Source organism: Diabrotica virgifera, chromosome 6, assembly GCF_917563875.1.
Source record: "Diabrotica virgifera virgifera chromosome 6, PGI_DIABVI_V3a".
NCBI lineage: Eukaryota > Metazoa > Arthropoda > Insecta > Coleoptera > Chrysomelidae > Diabrotica > Diabrotica virgifera.
Window position 1 is genome coordinate 122,741,807 of NC_065448.1, and position 23,993 is coordinate 122,765,799.

Here is a 23,993-nt window from a genome sequence, read left to right on the forward strand (position 1 = left end):
AAAGACCGAACTAACACAGCTCGCGCAAGTGAGGGAGTTGCAATTTTAGTACCACTTATTTCGACTTTCCCGCAGTCGTTGGAGTTTCACTTATCTCAACAAAATGGTAGAATAGTCAACTTCATTTGGACTCCTTGGAAATGAAGATGCAGACTCAAGTGCGCGTAGTGCAGTGACTGGTGCGGATTCAGAAACGGTATTACAATATGCCCCTAATGACTTGAAAGTGTTGTTAAAACAATATATGTGTTAAATGACTGGCTCGATGAATGGCAAAACTCAAATTTAAAACTTAGACCAATTAAAGACACAGTAAAAAGAGTCAAAACAATTTATAAAAGTTGTTATGAGCAAGCAGTTTTCAACCGCCTACGACTAGGCCATACCAGGCTTACTTACTCATATTTGTTCTCAAGATCTGAACCACCTATTTGGGAATCGTGTAACACACAAGTAACTGTCAAACATTGAATGCCAAAAATATACACAAGAACGTATTGATTTTAATATCGTATCAAATATGTCTGTTCTGGGTGCCAATAATAAAGAACCAAAAATTGAATTGACTTTTTAAAAACAGTTGGTGTATTCAATAAAATATAACAAGTTTTTGTAGATAATGCATGTAACCTTACCATTGTACTATACTTATATTGTACCACATTTTTGTTTAACCTATGTATTGTTCCGTCGCTAATAACCATTAGGTGGATGCGACTTTTTCTTAATAAAAGAAAAAATATTATTTTTAAAGTTTCAAGCCATTAAACCGAAAAATAAAATATGTATATAGATTGCCTTATTATTTTCATTAACATATTGAGGTGAATAACTCGGTAAGTCGACGGTGAATAAATGGTTAAGACTATCTCATTAACCTAATCACTTAGTAGTTACAGAATTAGACCAATAATGCGTTTCTGTTCTATCTTAATTTTATGTAAAGTTTTAGCATTCCACCATATAAAATCGATTTATGGCATGTTGTCAAAACTTGTAAGTCGTCTCCTGAAAACTATGCAAAATTGACTTAACCACTTTATTCACTGGAGTAAAAGATGTATAAGCTAAAAGGAGAAACTAAAGGAAATTAATAATATTAATTGCTTTGTACTTAAAGTAAGTTTTATAGTAGTACCAGCTATCTAAGAGACTCATTAATATTCAGTTCAGCGAAGTGCTATCGTTCGAGGTGTGAAATTAGATAAACAAGGCAACATTTCACAAAACAGGTAGATCCCTTGTTTATGGAATTCAACACCTCAAACAAGAGCACTCCGCTAAGCTAAATATTAATGAGTCTCTCAGATAGCTGGTCCTACTACTATAAACCCTGTTTTGCAAAAAGAAAGATACGTAAAATATAATAGGTTTCTAAATTATGATAAAAACCATTCTTATGCAGCATTCTGTGTTCCACTCTAGCTAGACAACGGCTTCTCTTTCGCCGAATCGAATATAGTTCATTTTGTTTTCAACCTAATCAATTGTATTGACTTGTAGTCAACACGTGATTAACTTTTTATTTCATACACCACTTTTAAAATATTTGCACTGGATAGCTTCATCGCGTGTTTTATTCTCCTCACTCCTTGAGGCCTTGTTAGGGCGTGGTGACACATTCACTTTATTTTTTAATAGCTTGTTTTCTTAATTACGTTCCTGTAGAATTGACAGTTTTGTTCTGTGTTCTGTCTAGGACAAGTGTAGAATTTTTTGTCGATACACATTTCCAAGACTTTGATCTTACATCGATTTTTTGAGAGTACATTGATTCAGCTGCGTATAGAACAATGGGACAAATGATGGCATTGGCAATAGTGAGCTTAATATTCTTTATTATTGTTCGGATTTTCCATATTTTAAATAATTTAGCTTCCTTTGACTGTCAGGGTTAGAGCAATTGCTAGTCTATTTGACTTATGAGGAGCTATCACCATTGTTGGTTATCAAGGAGCCCAAGTATACAAATCTGTCTACTACTTCGAATTTCGCCCCTTTGTGTGTGTTTGGTAGATCAGTTGCTATCTACGATCATTATTTGTTTTTCCGGTGTTGATCTTAAATCAGAATTGTTGACTTATTCGGTATAGCCATTCGAATATAAAAGTTATTTCGATTTAATTCTCTGCTAAAAAAACATTCTCTGCTAGCTTTCAAATTAAATTATCTGCTAGAGTATAATATAGATGTACGATCTGCTTATCGCAGGTTAATAATTTTTCTACCTCCTTTCCTTTCCTTTCGTCTCAATTGCTCCATTCGTCTAGTAAATTCCTCATTATATTATTCAGAATATTATTTTGTTTTTCCGGTGTTGATCTTAAATCAGAATTGTTGACTTATTCGGTATAGCCATTCGAATATAAAAGTTATTTCGGTTTAATTCTCTGCTAAAAAAAACATTCTCTGCTAGCTCTCAAATTAAATTCTCTGCTAGAGTATAATGTAGATGTACGATCTGCTTATCGCAGGTTAATAATTTTTCTATCTCCTTTCCTCTCCTTTCGTCTCAATTGCTCCATTCGTCTAGTAATTTCCTCATTATATTATTCAGAATATACAGGGTGTCCCGAAAAGATTGGTCATAAATTATACCACAGATTCTGGGGTCAAAAATAGATTGATTGAACCTCACTTACTTATATACAATAGTGCACACAAAAAAAGTTACAGCCCTTTGAAGTTACAAAATGAAAATCGATTTTTTTTCATATATCGAAAACTCTTACAGATTTTTTATTGAAAATAGACATGTGGCATTATTATGGCAGCAACATCTTAAAAAAAAATTAAAGTGAAATTTTTGTACCCCATAAAAATTTTATGGGGGTTTTGTTCCCTTCAACCCCCCCAAACTTCTGTGTACGTTCCAATTAAATCATTATTGTAGCACCATTAGTTAAACACAGTGTTTTTAAAACTTTTTTGTCTCTTAGTACTTTTTCGATAAGCCAGTGTTTATCAAGATATTTTGAATATTTTTCGAATCCACCACATATTTTGTATATGGTTAAGTACGATTATAGACCTGTTAATAATCTGAAAATTTATTTATAATTTAGATTTTTAGGTATATTTTGAAAAAGAAGCCGCATCTCAATAAAAGGTGACTTATCGAAAAAATAGTGAGAGTCAAAAAAGTTTTAAAAACACTGTGTTTAACTAATGGTACCACAATATTAGTTTAATTGGAACGTACACAAACATTTGGGGGTTTAAAGGAAGAAAATCCCCATAAAATTTTTATGTAAATATATTAAAAAAGAAGCCGTATCTCGATAAAAACTGGCTTATCGAAAAAATACCAAGAGTCAAGAAAGATTTTAAAACGTTGTGTTTAACTAATGGTACCACAATAATGAATTATTTGGAACGTACACAAAAGATTGGGGGGGTTTAAGGGAACAAAACCCCCATAAAATTTTTATGTGGTGGATAAATTTCACTATAATTATGTTTTAAGATATTCCTGCCATAAGAATGATACATGTACATTTTCACTAAAAATTATCTAATAGTTTTCGATATATTGACAAAAATCCATTTTCATTTTGTAACTTCAAAGAGCTGTAACTTTTTTTAAGAGCACATTTGTACTAAGGTAAGTTAGGTTCAATCGAACTATTTTTGACCCTAGAATGTGTGGTATAATTTATGACCAATATTTTCGGGACACCCTGTATATATTTTATATTAATGGTGATAGTATGCAGTCCTGCCCAAAAGACTCTTCCCATATGAAACGCACTTGAATGTATTCCGTGTACTTAAACTATGGTTGAGTTTTTATCATACAGATTTCTCAAGAGGTTTACTAGGTAGTTAGGCACTCCTTGTACTCCAGAGGGGATTTACTTTGACTGAAACGAAAGTTTTAAAAAAAATTACATCTAATTGGGTTCTTGGATTTTACCATGCATTGAGATTTCTTTATGGATAATATCAGGTTGTACTTTTCGGCGGTTATTTTAAATTTTTGTAGTAGGCCTTGCTTGTAAGTCATCTACGTTTTCGGCTATTAAGGTTACATCATCTGCGTAGCAAAGTATTCTCATTATTCGGTTACCTATTTTGTATCCCTGATTCATTTTGTTAACACTATCTATAACTTCATCCATTATTAAATTAAATAAGCATTCCTGTTTTGTTTAATCTATTGATCTCTTTGAGTATGTTTCTAAATTTCTGACTTATGTTTTTCTTTCCAAGGACAGTGAGCACGTTTTTCAATCGTACTCTGTCAAATGCCTGTTTCAGATCTACAAAGCATACGAATATGGCTTGTCGAATTTTACTGATTTCTCAACTAATTGTCTCTTATATTGTAGATCTGTTTGAGCGGAAACCCTGTTGTTCTTCCGATACACCGATTTTCTTGTATATTTTTTGGGATAGAATTTTTGTCAATAGTTTTGATGTAGAATTGAGTAGTGTAATTCCTCCGTAGTTCGTAGGCTCTATCTTTACGCCTTTCTTGTAGATGGGTATTGTTATACTCTCTCTCCGTTCGTCTGGTACTCCCAAGTGCCAGAGGATGTCCTTTAAGGATGCTTTAAAACTGTAGAATAAAACTAAAATTAAAACCATTTGGTATTTAAGTAAACCTTAAGGTTGCAATAAAACCGATTTCAGCATAAAAGGGCCCACTCTGAAAGGGGTCAATAAAACCAAAAATAATAACCTTCTTAAAACTTAGTTTTCTTAGGCAACTGGTTTTAAAGCTGCCGTGAAGGTGCTTTTTAAAATCATGTTAAATGACACTTTCAGTGCAGGCAGTTTTATAGCAAACTTAAAAAGGTTTCTTGAATGGAGACTTTTAAAGACAATTTACCATATTAAATGATTCTTTAAACCCATATACTTCCATATAGGCCAACAAATTTTTACATGCGTTATGATAGGTAGATACGTATTTGTAACCATAAAATAATAAAAAGTACATTCGTGATTATTTCAGACTGTCAAGATAGAAAAACACTTGCGCACCCAACTTTATTCATAAAAGTTAACAAAAATAAGTCTAAATAACTCACGCGCCCTAAAATTTCTGACTTTTGGCGATTAAAAAATACAAATAAATAAAAAAAAATTGAATCCGAAAGATACTAATTTGTAAGAAAAATAATTATATCTATAATTTTAATGTTAAAATAAGTCGAATTTATGTCTTTAAGTCGCTTATTTATAATTTTTATGTAAGCCTTACATTGTAATCTATCATGGCTTTCAGCATCTCCAGAAAGCAATTTGGCAAAAATCCAAACAAAACTATTTAGTCTATCGATATACATAATATACAACTGTTAAGATTAAATGGTTTTAATTTATACCTTTCCAACAGCACACATCCTACATAAAAGCAATGTTGCCTTGGAAGTAAAACCGTTTAGTTTTATTGCTGCTGTCAATAATGCCACTCAGTTTTAATGTGAATCTAACCTATAGTCGAGGCGTCGTAGTGCTGTGTGTGTTATATTTTTCTTTTAAAATGATCAATTCGTTTATATTCTAAGTACTTGCGACTTATTTCTTCCATACTAACTGTATTTCCACTTTTTACAACATACTGCACCACTGTTTCGCTCTAAAACAAATGACCGACCATTTTGGACATGAAAGAAGAGGGCAAGGGTTTAGTTTTATTGTTTCTAACAAGAAGCATGGTTTAGTCGTTACGATAACCAAATTGATTCAGTTAAGAGCGTTTGGTTTTAATATAGCCTACTAATTGTTTTAAGAAAGCAACTTTAAACAAAGCGAAAAAAATAGTTTTAAGGCATATGTTTTACTGACCTAATAGTCTTGAGATCAAGTAGTTTTAATAACAGGTTTTATTAGTCATATTAAGGGAATCTTTAAAACTGAAATAAAACTAAAAGGTCACAAACTAGAATCTAATAAAACCAAACAGTCCGGAAGTTCTTCATAAAACTGATTAGTTTTAAAGTGAACTGAGAATAAGCCATTTTAAAACTACAATAAGACAAATTATCTATTAAGATTAATTAGTCATATTTGATACTTTTATTGGATACATTAAAACTAGTGACAAATGCTAAACAGTTTTAAAGTTTTGGCAGTATATTCACAAGGTAACTTTAAAACCATTATCTTCTTATTTACCACAATAAAACCTTTATAAACCTTGAATAAAACTAAAATGTTTTTATTGTGCTACTTGGGCTGTCATGTTGTTTACAATTTTTTGGAATAATGTTATTATCGATTCCATTATTTTTGTACCCCGTGTTTAATTAATTCATTTGGTATACTGTCCGGACCTGTTGATTTTCTATTTTTGATTTTCTGATTGCTTCGTGTACTTCTTCTTGGGTGATGTTGTCATGCTCTTTCTTCTTGGTGAATGTTTTGTAGGTTATTTCTTTGTACTCCATTACTATAGTTATCGTCTTTGTATAGATTATCGAAATGAGTTACCCATTCTTCTGGTTTTTTTGTGTTAATTTGTTATTCTTTGGTAACCGGCTCCTTCCTGCTCCACAACATGTTCCATACTTTCCTTTGACCGCCTCGTAAATCATGTTCCATGTCATTTGAGAATTTTTCCCAATATTTTTTTTTGGATCTTTGGTTCTGTTAGTTGTTCTATTTCTTTCTGATTTATATCTTTGATACCCTTCTGGGGTTTTTTGTTAATATAATTTAAGTATGCATCTTTCTTCTCTTTTGCTAAATTTTTGACTTCCGTGTGACCATGGTTTTTGGTTTCTGCCGCTGTTTAGGTCAATAGTCTTAAATGGCTATATCAGTCAATGGTCCCAATGGCTTCTTTTGCACAACTAGTTATGGTTTTTTAATTTTTCCCATGCTTCGTTTATATTATTTGTAATTGCAGTAGGGTTAAGATTGAATTTTTCTTTAAGTCTTTTCTTATAAGCTATGTATTAGAGGTTAACATTAGTTGACAGCGATGTCGTCATCAGCAACATAGAGATAACTGTTTCGTTCAGATTTTGAATACCTTTGGATAACCGTTACGTGTATAATTGCGTAAATTATTTAATAATTTTATTAATATGATTATTTTTTCACTATCTGTGTATTTAGGGATATCAATAATTTATATACTATACAATAAAAGCAATAATCGAGAAAAGAGAAAGAGTGATAAAATGATTTTAATAATATACTGTTAATATGTAACTAGTAAATAAATTTTGAACATATAGGTATAACAAATAAAATCGTTCGTTACATGCACTGCTTCCTTATAGAAATTCAGTTTAGTGTTCAATATCTGCTTGCTCTTTCCTTTTTTGCGTACGAATCCTCATTGTTTTCTGTGTTTTTGCTTCGTCTATAATTCTGTAGTGTGTCGTTCAGACCTCTAATCTTTTGGCACATAATAGATACTAGTTAATAAATTAACGAGACAATATCGATTATTATTTCTACTACTCGAGCCGTTCCGAAGAACCCCCTTGTGGCATTTGAAAAAACCATCAATTTTATATCCTGTCCTAAATATTTTAAAGCCGGCATCAATTAGATATTGTCGCTATATGAAGTCAAATAGATGGTTCACCCTGTATTCTGTTATTATTGAAGAGTACCCGTGAAAAATTTCACTCCATAATGTTGGATTTGTAAGGTGAAAATCAGCAGACACGCAGTACAAATTGTTTGACGCAGTTATGGCCGGCATTGTGTGGTGATGTTCGGTTGCTGTTCCCTTAAGTTTGGTCCAATGTTATTCTCTGTTTAAAATCTCCGACGAGATGTCTGGTCTCGTTCCAGTTTTTGTCCTGTTTCCAGTTGCCAGAGTCCCTTTGTATAATTGAAGGCCTGCCACGCCCACCTATTGGATGGAGTGATGGAAAGTTTGGTTAAGTAGTGTGATGTGACCAGTGTGACGACGAAATGTTTAAGAAAAGGAGGTACTGTAAATCTTGTTTATAATATAAAAATAATGTTAAAATTTGCAGTTGGTAAAATTTTTTAATTTTTTTAATAGAGATTTCTTTCAGAATGGTTAAAGTTTTTGTAAATTAAATAATAAAAGGGCGGTGAAATTTGACAGCTGTATGACTTGGAATACACTGCTCGATAAAGTTTAAAGCTTTGTGTATTTTTAGAAGTCATAAAAAGTTGTAAAATTTTTTTTATTGTCATGGCTATGGTAAAGTCATTTACTTCCTGTTTGAGAATATGTTTTCTCAAAACAATAAAAATAAAGTCTGAGGTTTTAATAAACATTTTAGAAATGTACTTATTTTTATTTCTCTAACCCTTTTGGAAAATTATTAACTAGATTTCTAATACAACTGAAATTGAGTTTTAGTATAAAAGAAGAAGGAAAATGGCATAGAAGCCAAGGAAAAAGTTAAAAGTTGCCCAGTTTGACCCAAAAGAGGAATCTCCATGAATGTTAACCCAATTGGTATCCGTAAGTAAAGATATGTGTCCAGTAAGTACCCAATAGTGAATAGGAGGATTTTTTTCCAAACGGCGTCATATTATAAATAGTAGGAAGGTCCTCCAGTCTGTGTAAGTATCCTTTGCTTATTTGGTAATGGTAGTTAGTTTTCTAAAATCCCTCTTATCTTCCTAACGAACCTACGACCTGCTCACCGAAGAGCTAACGGATGCGCCATACGCAAAAGAACGTTATAAGTGCCTGTTTCTTCTACTTTAGCCCCATTTCGAGCCCCTAGTATCCATGCAGTTAGTTTCATCCTTGACCGAATCAGAGCAGATATTTAAAACTCGTCATCCTAGAAAACGCATAAGAGCTGGGTATGAATGGGCATCTCTGTAAGATAATGCAGAAATCTGTACTACTTTCAACGGTCAGATGTGTACGGAAATTTTTGGGAGATACTCCAGCAAACCAAATCACGTAGAGCTCGATTAAATGGAAAAAGTATCATCACAGCTCAATCCTTTTGATAGAGTAGCTATCTGTGATAAGTGAATTTTCCTCTTAGAGGACGTGAGAGCTCTATGGCAAAATTTGGGATAATAATAATTCAGTCCATTTTACAGGGTGTATGTTAAAGAATGGGCCATAGCTTAAGGGGCCATCCTAGCGTAAAATTACGAAATTTATATACTTTTTTTTGGAAATTTCTAAAATACTACTGTACCAATTGTTTTGAAAATTTGCATGGGCATTTATTATAAAGAGAAGTATATATTATGTAAAACAACGTTCATAAAAAAATATTGAAAATTAAACCAGTTATGCACCATCTACATCTACTGGCACCGTATAAATAAAAACATATACAGTGCTAGTCAAAAGTCCGTACCCCCCCTCGTATCTTTTGAACGGTTATACCTATAATACTGAAATTTGGAGGGAGGAAATAAACGCACGTAAGCTTCTTAACTAGTCATGACAGTTGACGTAATAGTGACAGATGACGTTACAGAGCCACTGTGTCCGATAATTTTAAATGGGACTTTGTGGCAAGTGATACCTCGTTGGAAAGGTATTGAAAATACCTATTCAGTCATACTAATTTTGTTTGAGTTTAAGCTAATTTTGATGAATAAATGAAATAAATATACAATTGTAGTTTTGCATTTAATTAATAAAAATTCAAAATTCCTCCAATGATTACTTGTCAAACAGGTTGACGTTGACGTAAAAACTACTAGAGAAATAAATAACGTCAACTTTTTTGACAAAAAATCCATAGGCGGACATTTGAATTTTTATTCATTAAATCCGAAACTACAATATTATATTTATTTAATTTATTCACCAAAATCAAAATCAACCTAAACCCAAAAAAATTAGTATGACTGAATAAGTATTTTAAATACCTTTCAAACGAGGTATTACTTGCCATAAGGTCCTATTTAAAATTATCGGTCACAGTGGCTCTGTAACGTCATCTGTCACTATTATATCACCTGTCATAACTAGTTAAAAAGCTTACGTCCGTTTATTTACTCCCTCCAAATTTCACTATTATAGGTATAATCGCTCAAAAGATACGAGCGGGGTACGGACTTTTGACTAGCACTGTATACTAAATTTGCAATCAAGATACAGTTGAAATAAACAAACCAAGACACGTTAAATGCTACTAGGAGCACTCCTGAATCATAATAATTTACAATGTATATCAATGTATTTAAATTGTAAATCCCAAATTATGAATTCCAAAGTTTATACATTGTAAATTATGATTCGGGAGTGCTCCTAGTACTATTTAACGTGTCTTGGTTTGTTTATTTCTACTGCATCTTGATTGTAAATTTAGTATAGGTCCACTGCTGCAGTGATTGGTACTAATAGAGATCCTCAGTGATTATTTAATAAATTATAAGTTATATCCTATACCACCAACTAGGATTTTTTAACAATATTAGAATTTGGAAAAATGACGATTTTTTTAATAACAGTAATAGTACAGCAAGAGTTCGGCCTATTTCCCCGTGTTAAATCCCATAAGAAATCGCTAAGGTTCATTCTGGTCATTTTTGTCTCGTTTTGCGACTGCGCATGCGCGAAGGCTCGTCTGATCGTGACGAGTTATCTCCGTTGTTATTGGTCCGCTCGTGGCGTGTGAGGTTTGGAAGGGGACACGGCATTCTCGCATACGCTGTTATTTGTGTCTTCTTTTCGAATCTAAATTTATAACACCACGCCCCGTTTTTATGAATATTTCTAGGCAGCATATGTCTCTCATAAATTTAATAAGGTAATGTTTTGCCATACTTCATTATATTTGTATTTGTTAAAGCGTGATGAGGAAGGATTAGTTTGTGTGAAATAAAGACATCTGCATGTCTTAATAATAACCGCCAAGGTTTTTAATATCTAAAAATAACTTATCCATCTGACAGTCTAATCAGCATCCGGGCATGCCAGATGAGGGGAGCAACGACCAACTGTGGGAATGAACATTCGGTCTAAAAATTGCATTCAATCATTAACATATTTAAAGCATAGGCCTCTTCTTTCCATCTCTCGCAAAGTATAATATACAGGGTATAGTCAGAAAGTTAAACCATTTTTTCTTTCCGTCTGTCGAAAAGTATAATATACAGGATGTAGTTAGAAAGTCAAACCAATTTTTCTTTCCGTCTGTCACAGAGTATAATATACAGGGTTTAGTCAGAAAGTCAAACCAATTCTTTCCGTGTATCACAGAGTATAATATACAGGGTTTAGTCAGAAAGTCAAACCAATTTAATATATACCATTCTTACGGCCAAACCAACAAATATCCACCGTCTTCTACGATTGAATATTACTATACATGAATCTCCAGCCAATCACACACCTGTTCCTAGAGACATATACCATCCTTACGGCCAAACCAACAAACACCCACCGTCTTCTATGATTGAACACTACTATTCATAAATCTCCATCCAATCGTGATTGTGAGTTGCATACTTTATTTTATCTACGGCAAGTCGGGTAATATTATGTTTTGTAGGTAGGTAACTCAGGTAAAAAAAAATGGGAATATATGTTTTATTAGAAAAATCGTTCAACAATATAGCATAGCACAAACAATTGTTGGATATATAGATATGATGCATATGTGGTCATAGAAAAGACATTTAACATAGTGAAAATAAGCAGTAGTATTAAAATAAAAAAACATTGTACTGTATTTTACCTATGCCCATAAATTAATTTAGGTTACATAGACTGAAAAAAGGTTAGCAAGGACAGTCAAGCAGTAAGTAATTTTATTTAACATGCTCTACAGACCTTGGAGGCCTAGGGCTTTACAACTTAACAATAACAATTTTACATAATACAAATAACAATATATACTAATGTCTTATATTTATTATATAATTTGATTTAATGACTATGTAAAAATTGCTGCACTATGTTTCTCCACTGTATCCTGTTTTTCGCTTTCTCTTTCCAGTCTGTAATTTCCATCGATCCTATATCTTCTTGAAACTTTTCATGCCATCTTTTTCTTGGTCTACCTCGTCTCCTTGTCCCAACTGGTTTTCTTAATAGTATCTTCTTTGGCATTCTTGACCTATCCATCCTCTCGACATGACCTGCCCACCTGATTCTTTGTGCCTTTGTGTATCTTGTTATAGGTGGTTCCTTGTAAAGCATCCTTAATTCTTCATTAGTTCTTCTTTGCCAACCATCTGCCGTATTTTTTCCCCCGAAAATAGTCCTCAGTACCTTGCGTTCCCATCTCTCTATCATTTCTTCTTCTGTTTTGTTTAGTACCCATGTTTCACATCCGTAGGTGACTGTTGCTCTTATTACAGTTTGGTATATTCTAATTTTCGTCTTTCTTGATATGTAATTTGACTTTAATAATTTTTTTAAACTGCCGACCTTTCGGTTACCTTTAGCTATCCTGTGCTTTAGTTCGTTTTGCTCGTGTCCTTTTTCATCTATAATGGCACCTAGATATGTAAAGTGATTTACTCGTTTAAATTTATATTCTTTTCCATCGAACGCTGTTAACTTTAGCATATCTACAGGTTCTCTTTCTGTGTTGCCTAGCACCATATACTTCGTCTTTTCTTCATTTATTTCTAGGCCGAATTTTTTTGCCTCTCTGTCTAATCTTCTCATGATTTTCTTTAATTCGGTATTAGTTTTTGCTAGCAGTGTAAGGTCGTCGGCGTAGGCCATGCATTGATGTTCGTTACGGTAGATCGTTTCTTGTGTTTCTATTCTGCTGTTCCTTACAATTGTTTCCAAAACTAGGTTAAATAACACAGTTGATAGAGGGTCACCTTGTCTAAGTCCTTTTTTGACTATAAACTCTTCCGATTTGTGACTGTTCCACACTATTTCGTTACATGTCATATTTAAGGTAATTCTTATTAACTTGATTAGCTTTTCTGGTATTTCCATTTGCCGTAGGGCTTCATACATTTTTTTCCTATTAATTTTGTCATAGGCCTGCTTAAAATCTATGAATAGTGCATATAAAACCATTTTATGTTCGTAGCAGCTTGTTTGGATTTCTTTTATGTTAAATATTTGCTCTGTCGTCGATCTATTGTTTCTAAAGCCTGCTTGGTATTCTCCTATTAGTTTCTCTGCGTATACCTCTAATCTTTCTCTTACAATCCTAGCAAAAATCTTATAGCACACGTCCAGCAAAGCAATACCCCTGTAATTCTGCAACATCGTTGCATCCCCTTTTTTATGTAATGGGATTATCCAGGCTTTGGCCCACTCTTCAGGCATCTTTTCTTCTTTCCATGTAAGTTCTATCAGTTCATACACCTTTTCCAGTAGTTTTCTTCCCCCTGCTTTCAGCATTTCTGCACTTATTTCGTTTGGCCCTGGACTTTTATTGTTTTTCAATTTGCTTACAACTCTTTGCACTTCGTCTTTGGATGGTTCGGCTATTCTTATATCTGCACCCTCTGTTCTGTCTTCGTCCTCTCCCTGATCTTCATCATCACTGTTTAGTAACGTTTCGAAATACATTTTCCATTCTTTCATAACTTTTCCCGGCTCACTTACTAGCTCTCCTTCTCTGGTCTTTATGTAGCTTGTTTTGCTTTGGTAACCTTTTTCTACTTTTTTTACCTCTTGATAAAATGATCTTATTTCATTGTTTTTAAATTTTTCTTCTATCTCCTGCAACTTTTTTTCATTGGATTCTCTCTTTTTCTTCCTGCAACTTTTCTTTAACTGTTTTCGTACGTGGTTATACTCTTCTCTGTTTTTGTCGTTAGGGTTGGTCAACATACGTATTCTTAACTTTTTCTTCTCTTCTGACAGCTCTGCACACTCCCTATCAAACCACTCCTTAGTTCTTGTCTGTTTTTTAATTCTGGGTATCAATTTTCTGCTTACTTCTTTTGTAATGTGTTTTATTTGTTCCCATCTTTCTTCTACATCTGTGGCTTCATTCTTTGTTTCCAAAAACATTTTTTCTATTTCTTCTTGATAATTTTGCCTGGTTGTTTCTTTTTTCAGTTCAGCTACTTCGTATGATTTTGTTCTTTTTGCATCCTTTTTTACAACTATTTTTTCTTCTACTTTACTTTTACATTCAATTTTTACTAAAAAATGGTCTGAACTGCAGTCTGCTCCTCTCATACTTCTGACATTTGTAATAAATTCCGCGTGTCGTTTTTCTATCATTACATGATCAATTTGGTTAACGGTTTTTCCGTCCGGAGATGTCCACGTACCCTTATGTATCTCTTTCCGCTGTAGCTGTGTACTTCTTACAACCATATTTTTTTCCATTGCAAAACTTATCAGTCTCTGTCCGTTGTCATTTGACTCGTCGTGTTTGCTATGCTTTCCTACTGTATTTCTGTAGATTGCCTCTTTCCCCACTTTTGCATTTACATCTCCCATTATAATTTTGACGTCATGTTTCGGTATCTTTTCATATTCCATCTCCATTTTTTCATAATATATGTCTTTTATCTCTTCATCTTTTTCTTCGGTAGGGGCGTGTACATTTAAAATGCTTATATTTCTTTTTTCCCCTTTTATTCGTATATAACACATCCTCTCCGATATGGGATTAAAACTCATAATCTTTTCTTTTAGACCTTTTCTTATAATAAAACCTGTTCCCAACATCCTATCTGCTCCTCCACTTTTGAAAAAAACCACATTTTCTAATTCCGATATTTCTGACCTCAATTGTTTTGTTTCTTGTACCGCTACAATATCCAATTTATATCTCCCTACTTCTTTTACTAATTCCTTCATGGCTCCTTCCTCATAGGTGCCGCGTACATTCCATGTTGCCATTCTTATTTTCTCTTTTTTCCCTTTTTCCACTCTTCTTTTTTCTTCACCCATTTCTTTACCTTTTTCATCATTCTCTACGTAGTCAGACTTTTGATCTCTTGGCTTTTCTGACTTATGGTTTTGTTTTGCCTCGTTATCTTGTTTATACTTCGTATTATCATTTTCCAATCTCATGTACTTGTCCGTTGCTTTAGTCGTTATACTTTTTGTAGTCGTTTCTGCATTCCTTTTTAGTTTTTTGGGAGTCCTCTCTGGCTGTTCTGTGTGCTCTCTGTCAGTTTACCATTATCCTTATCCCATTTCATATCTTTTCCATTAATATTTAGCTTCATATACCCTATTTTTGTTGTATTACCCTTATCTTTTTCCTCCTTCGCTATTTTCCTAATTATAGCCTGTATCTCTCTTTCCATTTTTGTCATGTCAGACTCTATATATACTCCTTGTCCTGTTATGTTTCTAAGTTTACTTTTGTTCCTTAATACCGAGATTTTATCCGTCATATTTTCCATTTCTGCCAGAAATGATTTATCACCAATTTTATTTCCTTCCCTCAGTTTAACCTTTATTTGCAGATTTGCTTCAATAAACTGTTCTAGTTTTTGTTTAGTAGACCTGTTATCATTGCTATCGAGAGTTAATCCTTTAATTATTATGTTCTTTTTTCTTTTATCCTTCTCAATTCGTTCTATTCTGTCATTTGCTTCATTGAGTCGTTTTTCTAACTCCTTATTCTTTTTCTCCAGCTGTCTGACGCAATCCAAGGTTTCTTGTTGCTCTCTGCGCAAGTTTTTTAGTTCAATCATCATATCTTCATTTCTTGACATAATTGTCTGCATCATTTGTATCATCTGTTCATTTTGGTTATCACTCTTAGTCGGAGTTCTCCTCGTTACCTTGCTTTTTCTGAATAAATCTTCCGCATCGTACCCATCCCTACTTCTCTTATTCCCGTTCTCTTCGCTGCTGCTTTCATACTCCACTCTTGCCGGTCCCGTCTTCTTAATTGCTCCACCTCCACCACTGGCCATTTTTAAGGATTATATTAATTTGTGAATTTATTTATCAACAATTATGTAGATAAAAATCTGATTGTTTACTTTTTATTTTGTTGGGTATCGATTAGTTGTTTAGTTGTTTTTGTGGATTATCAGTCACCCAGCGCCAGAATTCCTAGTGTCTAATGTATAATATGTTGTCTATCAATTGGTGCTAAATATACTCGCAAATGAGGCCTTTGGAATATGTATGCAAATTACTGTACAGGTCTAGTGTAAAATGTGTTGCCTATCGACCGGCGCCAAAAATTACCCACAATTCAACCTTGCGGATGGGTAATTTCTACCAATCGACGTCACAACACTTTATATTCCCACAATTTGTTATCTTTTCGTCCTTATTCGATGGTTTATTTGTTCACTAACACTCTCACTGTTAAGTATTAATATTAACTTTTTCCCTAAAACACTTTTGTAAATTAAAAAGCTCGTTACTATCCGAAATACGGAGAAAATAGCGGAGCAAATAATTTTCAATGTTTATCGATACAGTGGCGTCTCAATCCCGCAGTAAGTAATGGTTAAATATAATATGTAAACGTTAATAAAATAATGTTAGCATCTAAGCGATGGAATGTGAGTAAAGCGATGAATAAAAATAATGTAATAATTGCAAATAATGTAAATAATGTAAGGTAGTCATTTCGGTCGAACATAAATTTGTTGAAAAAACAAAAATATATTCTTAACAGCAGCCACCAACGTGAAGGTACGACTACATAGACCGCCATGTTAGTAGGGAAGATGGTTAGTAGGAATGAAATATTTTACATTATATGATAATATATTTAATAACGGCAATATACTTAACTTACTTACTAAGGTCACTCTATTACTTGGTTTAGTAGACATCTTTTTATTGATCTGTTGGACATCTTTTATCTATTCTTATTAATGTTAAAACACCGATACTTTGGTATCAATTCATTCGTTACTAAGTTCTATAGTATTCAAAAATGAATTATTAGGGGAAAATAACTCTAGGTTATCTAATCTTAAAACTAGGGATTTTCCGACTCCTGTTTTGTGACAGGCTATCGACGACTTAAAACTAAATCAGGGAAAGAAGACCATTAAGTTATCGATTGTCTTAACTTGGAGGCTACACGAGCAACGGTTCCAGAGTTAACTAGAACGGCTCATTAATTTGCCAGTGGTCCATATCAGATATCTTTTTAGTGGTCATAACTAAACATCTTTTTATATGGGTTAATCTTAATAATTATTCTTCATTTAGAGATAATATATACAAAACTACGATCTACTAGAATCATCATATGCAAATACGATGAGTGCGGGAAAGGTTGAGGAATGTAGTAAAAAGGGCCTGTTCCAGATATCATTATGTTAGCTGTAATAAATAAAGTTTTAAAAAATTACAATATTCAATCATCTAAATAATCTTAGTGACGTAAAAACGATTAGTGATAGGATGATAATAGGAATATAATAAAAAATTGTTTAATTCTGATGTACTTATCAATATCGCAGTTGTAATAAATAAAGTTTAAGACTATATTCAGTCAGCATCCATCTTAAAGTCAATTGAATCATCAATGATAAATGTTATAATAAGTTTATTAAAACCTTTGTGTTAAATCTAATCAACATCCATCTCAAGAGTATCAATTAAATAGTGCCCAAAGGGAAGCGTATCATAAGATCCCTGAATGTGATGTCTTTTATCATCATTGGAGCTGAGCGCAATCTTGCTTTGAGTTATAGAATAAACTTGGTGTTTATCAGAGCGTATAAGATTTTGCGTGGCAGTCTTTGTTGTGAAGGTATCTAAACATTCTAAGTAGTCCTCAAAAGTAATTTTAGTATTTACTACAGATTTCTTTACCCCCTTCGCCTTCTTTGTAACACCATAATTTCGTATAATATTATCAATTTCATCATCCTCATACTCTTGTTCTTTCAACTTCCCCCTCAGCTTTTCAATGTCATTATCTGTGGTAGCTGCTTTTGTCGTGTATAATTTCGATCGGAGTCCTATGTAATCGGTCATAATGCAGCCATTATTCTCATCTTTCATTATGCCCAATACCTTCTTATTAACCAGAGGGACGTTGTAAATGTTATCTTTAGGATAGTCTGAGGTATCAAAATATTTATAGCAATCATGTATCATTGCTTCATACGGGTCTTTTTCCCGTATCTCCACGATCACACTATCGGTATCGGTATAGCAGGTCGAAAAGTTTTCTCCGAACCTGCTAGCTAAGTAGCCATATTGGAAATCATATATGGTTGTTTTCGCCAAATCTAAAATACTCATTCCAACAAAATCGGTTTAACTAACCATATTTCCGCTCTATGCATCTCAACAGCAATCAAATTTTCATTAAAGATAGTGGCGTTTTTAAACAGGGGGCTACTTATTCTAGCTTCAGCTCCATAACGACCCTCCCACTCTGTCAGCAATTTAATATCAACGCGCCTGCGCACACACTCTAAAGTCTTACCGAACACTGCATTGTTCATAAGCTTAAAGAGATTCTTTTCAAACTCATTTTTTGCTGCCTTCCGGAGATTTGTATTCAAGTCGATGTATGACTTTAACCAAGGAGACTGCTTAAATTTCAGGACTCGATTAATCTTTTTTAGTATTAATCCATGAGCTAGCGCTTGCTTCAAGGCCCTGTAATGAATTACATATCTTTCTTTATCATGAAGGGTAGCCATTAATTTGGTCAGCTCTCGCGGACGTTTAGGAGGTTTCATAGTTTTCGGGTTCAAGGATTGGGGACAAAATGGGATGTCTTTATGACGATCATGGAGATGTTGAGGGTACTCCAGGTCGACCTCGAGAATGCACCCTTCAGAAGAATCGTCCGGAATACTAAGAACGTCGATGTCAGTATCAGTCCACTCAAAACCTCCAAATGGAAGATATTGCGACATTGCCCACCCATATTGATTATTGACATCGAAATACATCAGATAAGAGTCGGGCTTAGATGGGTCGTAAGATACCATATACTTGTTATTAGCATGAACACGACGTTTCGAGCAAACTTGACTCAAACCGCCACGAATGCCACGCTCCACAAACAAATGCATATCTGGATCAGTTAAAAGTTCAAGTTCCTGTTTTGTATACTTAAGCATTGCATCCCACGTGAATCCAGGTAGAGTAAAGTAATGAGCGGGGTCAAGATTATATGTTTCGAGACAACTGGAGCGGAACCGCTCAAAAACATCGGCAAGAAGAAGAATATCTGTTTTCATGTAGAGATCGACGTAATCTCCGAGAGAAGAACAAGAGAATGAGGACCAGACTTGGAGGGCGCGATGATAATGGCGGCGAGGACAAGGTTTATCCTCAAGTTTATTATAAAAAGACTCGATAGGCGGCAGACATGTTTCAATAAAACGATCGAAAGAATCAATATAATCATAAGGCATGATTCCTTTCACAGTAAGAAGATTGAACTGCTCCTCGGGAAGGAAAACATATTGAGAGCGGAGATTAGGATATTCGGTCAAATAAGAAGAGAGCTTATCGAGAGAAGACGCCATAAATCGAAAACTATCGATGAAACGAAATTTAATTCGAGCATCATTAATGTGTTTAGTGAAAGATATATATTTTTCCTTAGTAATAGGAAGAAGATCTACGGGGCCTTTGATGTGAGTAGCAATATCAGTAACAATGAAGTGGGCATCATATCCGCTGAGGTTATGAAATATCACAGGGATAGTGTGAGCATCTTTGTAATTAATGTTACACCCTTCATGAGCTGCAAATCTATAATTATTTTCTGGGATCAGGTGATTATGATCGCGAATTTTCTTATCACCGGGGGAGAAGCGCTGCTCACAAATATGACAATGAGTGGCTGCTTGAAAATCACTCTCTTGCTGAAATGTCATATTAATATCAAATGAACACATAAACACCGTAGAAACATCCTCAGCAAGCTGATTTAGTTCATCTGCGAACCATTTCATGCAATCTTTTCCACGATATGATTTATAAAATGACAGAGAATCATCATATGAACATTTAAAGTAATACCCAACGGCAGCAGGTATATGTTTTTGATAGGTAGTCTTTTCCGCACTATGTTCCAGAACGCTTTCGAGATCTGCGTATACTGCGAAGGGGGCTTTTAGTTTATTCCTGAAATTCTTAAATTTTAACATTTTATGGCTTTCTTCAGGCATTTTAATGGCTGTTTCATTTATTATTTCACAATCGTTGATGTGAGCTTCTAGCTGTGTAGACGATGAAAATAGTTGTAAACACATATCACAGATAACATCTGATCGCCCTTTGCAGCATGTCTTATGAACATTCAACTTATCTTGTGATCGGAAGTAATGGAGGCAGCCATCACAGAAATATTTTGTCCCATTTTCTTTGCTAAGCTGCTTGGAAAGGAGGCGAGATAGATTTTTTATCCAAACGTAATGATATCTAATGGGACCTTGGTCGTCATATTTATCTTGTATCAAAAGCATATTCACATGTTTATCCTTCTTGTTTCTTGTTAGGAAGGTTGGGAGGGTCGTATAGTTCTTCTTCTCCTTTTTCAAAATGTATACGTTGATCGATATATTATTCTGCTTTTCAAAATTCGGAATCTGTTTAATGGACATCGGCCACTGAATACCTTTAAGTTTTAATATATTTGAGTAGTGGGGGTAAGATGACATTAAAGCAGAATTAGTTTGACATGGATATAATGCCGATATGACAGCCCATGCAAAGCACGCCTCATCATCGTTCTTAACATTAATGCATGCTTTCTTTCTTTTTATTAGATGGGGAAGTTCAATGTATGAGGAGCCAAGCTGTGGTGTAAATTTGTTTATATTAACCCCCAGGTTAACAACCGCTTTTAGTGCCCATCCACTATCTCTCTCTTGGAATTCTTCCAAGTCTCTGTTGATGGGTTCCACTACTTTTTTCTCGAACCATTCATCAAGATTGGTGTCTCTATAAATGGCTGAGTTTGAAGTAGTGAAGTACTTGGTTTCATTTATCATCTTATCGCCTTGAGCAATCTCGAACTCTCCTCCAAATGCTATGTTAACTTTCACTGCAGAGTTATTTTTTAAGGCATTCTGGATTCGTCGCTTGAACAGAGCTTTGCAATCAACCAGGAAACTACCAGGGTCCTTGTGTTTAAGGTTCGAGATGACTCCAGTCTGAATTCTTGAATTAAATGTAGATAAAGAGTCATCCCATTGTACCCTACGCTTTGCAGTCTCCGGTAGAGTTTTTAGTCCCGCCCCCTTCTTCTGTTCGGCGTTTAGTTGGTTTCTTAACGTTTTTACCAGTCGCATCTGGGCTTCGAGGTGGTGCTTTTCGCCAATCGTCTTTGCAAACCTCATTCTATTATGAATCATTTTAATCGCTTTTTTACACTCTACCAACCCTTTTCTTAACTTTTTTTCATTATAATTGTCACATATTAACCCCAAGATGGATGAAATATACAGAATAAGTTTAGCCAACATGTTAAATTAAAACTAAAAAATTTAATATTAAATTATCAATAAAATTTTCTAAAATTGCCTATTTAAAGCAAAAATTATGAAAAGGTCAAAATTATCAAAAAAATTCAAAAATTAAAAAAAATCAAAATTTTCAAAATTTACCACACACCGGAGCACACGTAAATGATTTACCAAAGCACTGAAGGAAGATCTGAAACAGAATGAGAAAATACAAGTTACGTCAAGTATTTATTAAACTTTGGTCGGACGGAAAACTGAATGGTGATACGTTATGCTCAAAAGGCCCCTGAAATGAGTAGATTTGTGCTTGTTTTCTCATAAGAATCAATGTAAAAGTGCTGTATTTAACATATTTATTGAAATCATCAAATACTTCATCCAGGTCAGTGCTGATAGTTATAATTTTATTGCATGTGTTCATGGACTTGATATCTGATAGATTGGTGTCAGGTTTTAGATAAATAGCAATTATTTCAAAATTTACCTTTATGATATTGTGCTGATATAGATAGTCACTCAAAATGTTCAAAACTTTGGGTTTAACATGTTTTAAAAATCAATTATAATCCAGTTTTTTATCACTACTAAAACGATAAGATGCGATTCTGATTTAAACGCATGCGTCAATTTTAAAACACATCCATATATCACTTACAATTTAAGCGGTCTTAATCTTTTTTCGGGAATATAATAATCACAATTAGACTTATTATCACTATTTACATCTCCGTATTTACATGTTTTCCTACGTCGCGACAGCTTATCCGAGCGCGAAAACGATTTATTACACTTACTACACGTATTATAATTCACGATAAACTAATGAGGAGCTCCACTATTTTGCCTTAAATAGGATAAAGATACGAGAATATCAACCCCACCATATCATTTTTAACGATGTTGATCGTTAGCTATTTTTAGACCGAACACCGGCTAGTCTAGTCTGCATTTTGTTTGATATATATTTTCTTCGTGCGAAATGAGGAACATCTGGCAATTGTGATAAATTAAGAAAGATGATATTGTGGGAACTCATTTCTTGGTTTTTCTCATGCAAATTGGCAGCTGGCGTAAAGCGGACATTAAGACATAATTAAAAAAATTTAACTGAACCTCCACACACACTGTGAGAAACACAGTTGGTATTTTTTGCGAAGAATATAACTATGCAGAAACACAAACCGTCGTGTGAAATGAGGACATCTGCTTGTCATCTGCCGATCTAAGCACCGAGGTTTTAATATCTAAAAATAACTTAAGCATCTGGCAGTCTACTCAACATCCGGGCATGCCAGATGAGGGAGCAACGGCCCACAGTGGTAGTGATGATTCGGTATAAAAATAGCATTAAATCATTAACATATTTAAAGCAAAGGCCTCTTCTTCTCGTCTGGCGAAAAGTGTAATATACAGTGGGTAGTCAGAAAGTCAAACCAATTCTTCTTTCCGTCTATCGCAAAGTATAATATACAGGGTGTAGTCTGAAAGTCAAACCAATTTTTCTTCTTTACATGTGTCGCAAAGTATAATATACAGGGTATAGTCAAAAAATCAAACCAATTCTTCTTTCCGTCTGTCGAAAAGTGTAATATACAGGGTGTACTCATAAAGTCAAACCAATTCTTCTTTCCGTCAGTAACAAAGTATAATATACATGGTGTAGGTAGAAAGTCAAACCAAGAACCAGGAATTAAATTAAAAATATAAGAGCACACGAGTTATGAAACAACCATCTTACAAGCAAAAACGACACAGCATATAATGAAATCAGTAAAATAGCGAAAAGGCAAGACGTCATAATCAGGGTAAAACCTCCATATATATTTGTGATTGGAAGAAACAACACAAGATATAAAATTAAAGTGTTGGAAAACTCATACAAAAGTAATATGTATACGTGTGTTCAATATTTCTATAAACCTTGTTATTTAATCTAATCATGAATTAAAATTTCTAGTGTAAATCTTAAGATCCAGTTTGAGATAGGATTTCAATGTTCCTTTTTATTTTTTAAAAAATTTTAAGATACCGCTTATTTGGTTATATGTATACCTACAGTTGCAGCATCAATAATATTACTTATTTTGTAATTACCCACCATCCAGATAATTATTGATAAATAAAATATGTATGATTAGCAGCAGAGTCCCAGGTATTTGTCACATTTTCCGGGCATTTTTTGTATTTTTCAGATATTTTTCTGAACTCTCTTATTATCCATTTATTTTATGAATTTTGCAAGTATTTTTAACATTTTTCGTAATTTTTCGGGTATTTTTCATATTTTCCAGATATTTTTCTGAACTCTCTTTTAATCCATTTATTTTTTGAATTTTGCAAGTATTTTTAACATTTTTCGTAATTTTTCGGGTATTTTTCATATTTTCCAGATATTTTTCTGAACTCTCTTATTATCCATCTATTTTTTGAATTTTGCAAGTATTTTTAACATGTTTCGTAATTTTTCGGGTATTTTTCATATTTTCCGAGGTATTTTTTAACATTTTGTCATCCACTTTCAAGAAAAAAAAAACGACAACAACGAAAACCTTCTATGTTAACCATTTTCAGTTGTACTGTTACAAATACACCACATTATTCTTAAAGATTTTGCAAGGTCGGCTGAATGTCTCCGGACCTGCGTATAATTTGTCTCCTTTTCATTACTGAGAAACTGCAACGAATTTGTCTATTTGGTGAAAAATATCTAATTGACACAATTTTATAGGAAAACTTTACCGTTGTACCGTTTTATT

At 33.7% G+C, this 23,993-nt stretch overlaps 1 protein-coding gene across 1 annotated transcript; it reads right to left on the bottom strand.

The window, feature by feature from the left end:
- Positions 1-18,042: 18,042 nt before the first annotated feature.
- On the bottom strand, positions 18,043-21,126 carry LOC126886180 (uncharacterized). The gene has a single exon (XM_050653034.1). It carries the CDS (start codon positions 21,124-21,126, stop codon positions 18,043-18,045), a length of 3,084 nt encoding a protein of 1,027 aa, XP_050508991.1.
- Positions 21,127-23,993: the final 2,867 nt, after the last annotated feature.

Coding starts and splice junctions, on each gene's coding strand:
- LOC126886180 (XM_050653034.1), bottom strand. CDS start 21,126: ATGATTCATAATAGAATGAGGTTTGCAAAGACGATTGGCGAAAAGCAC.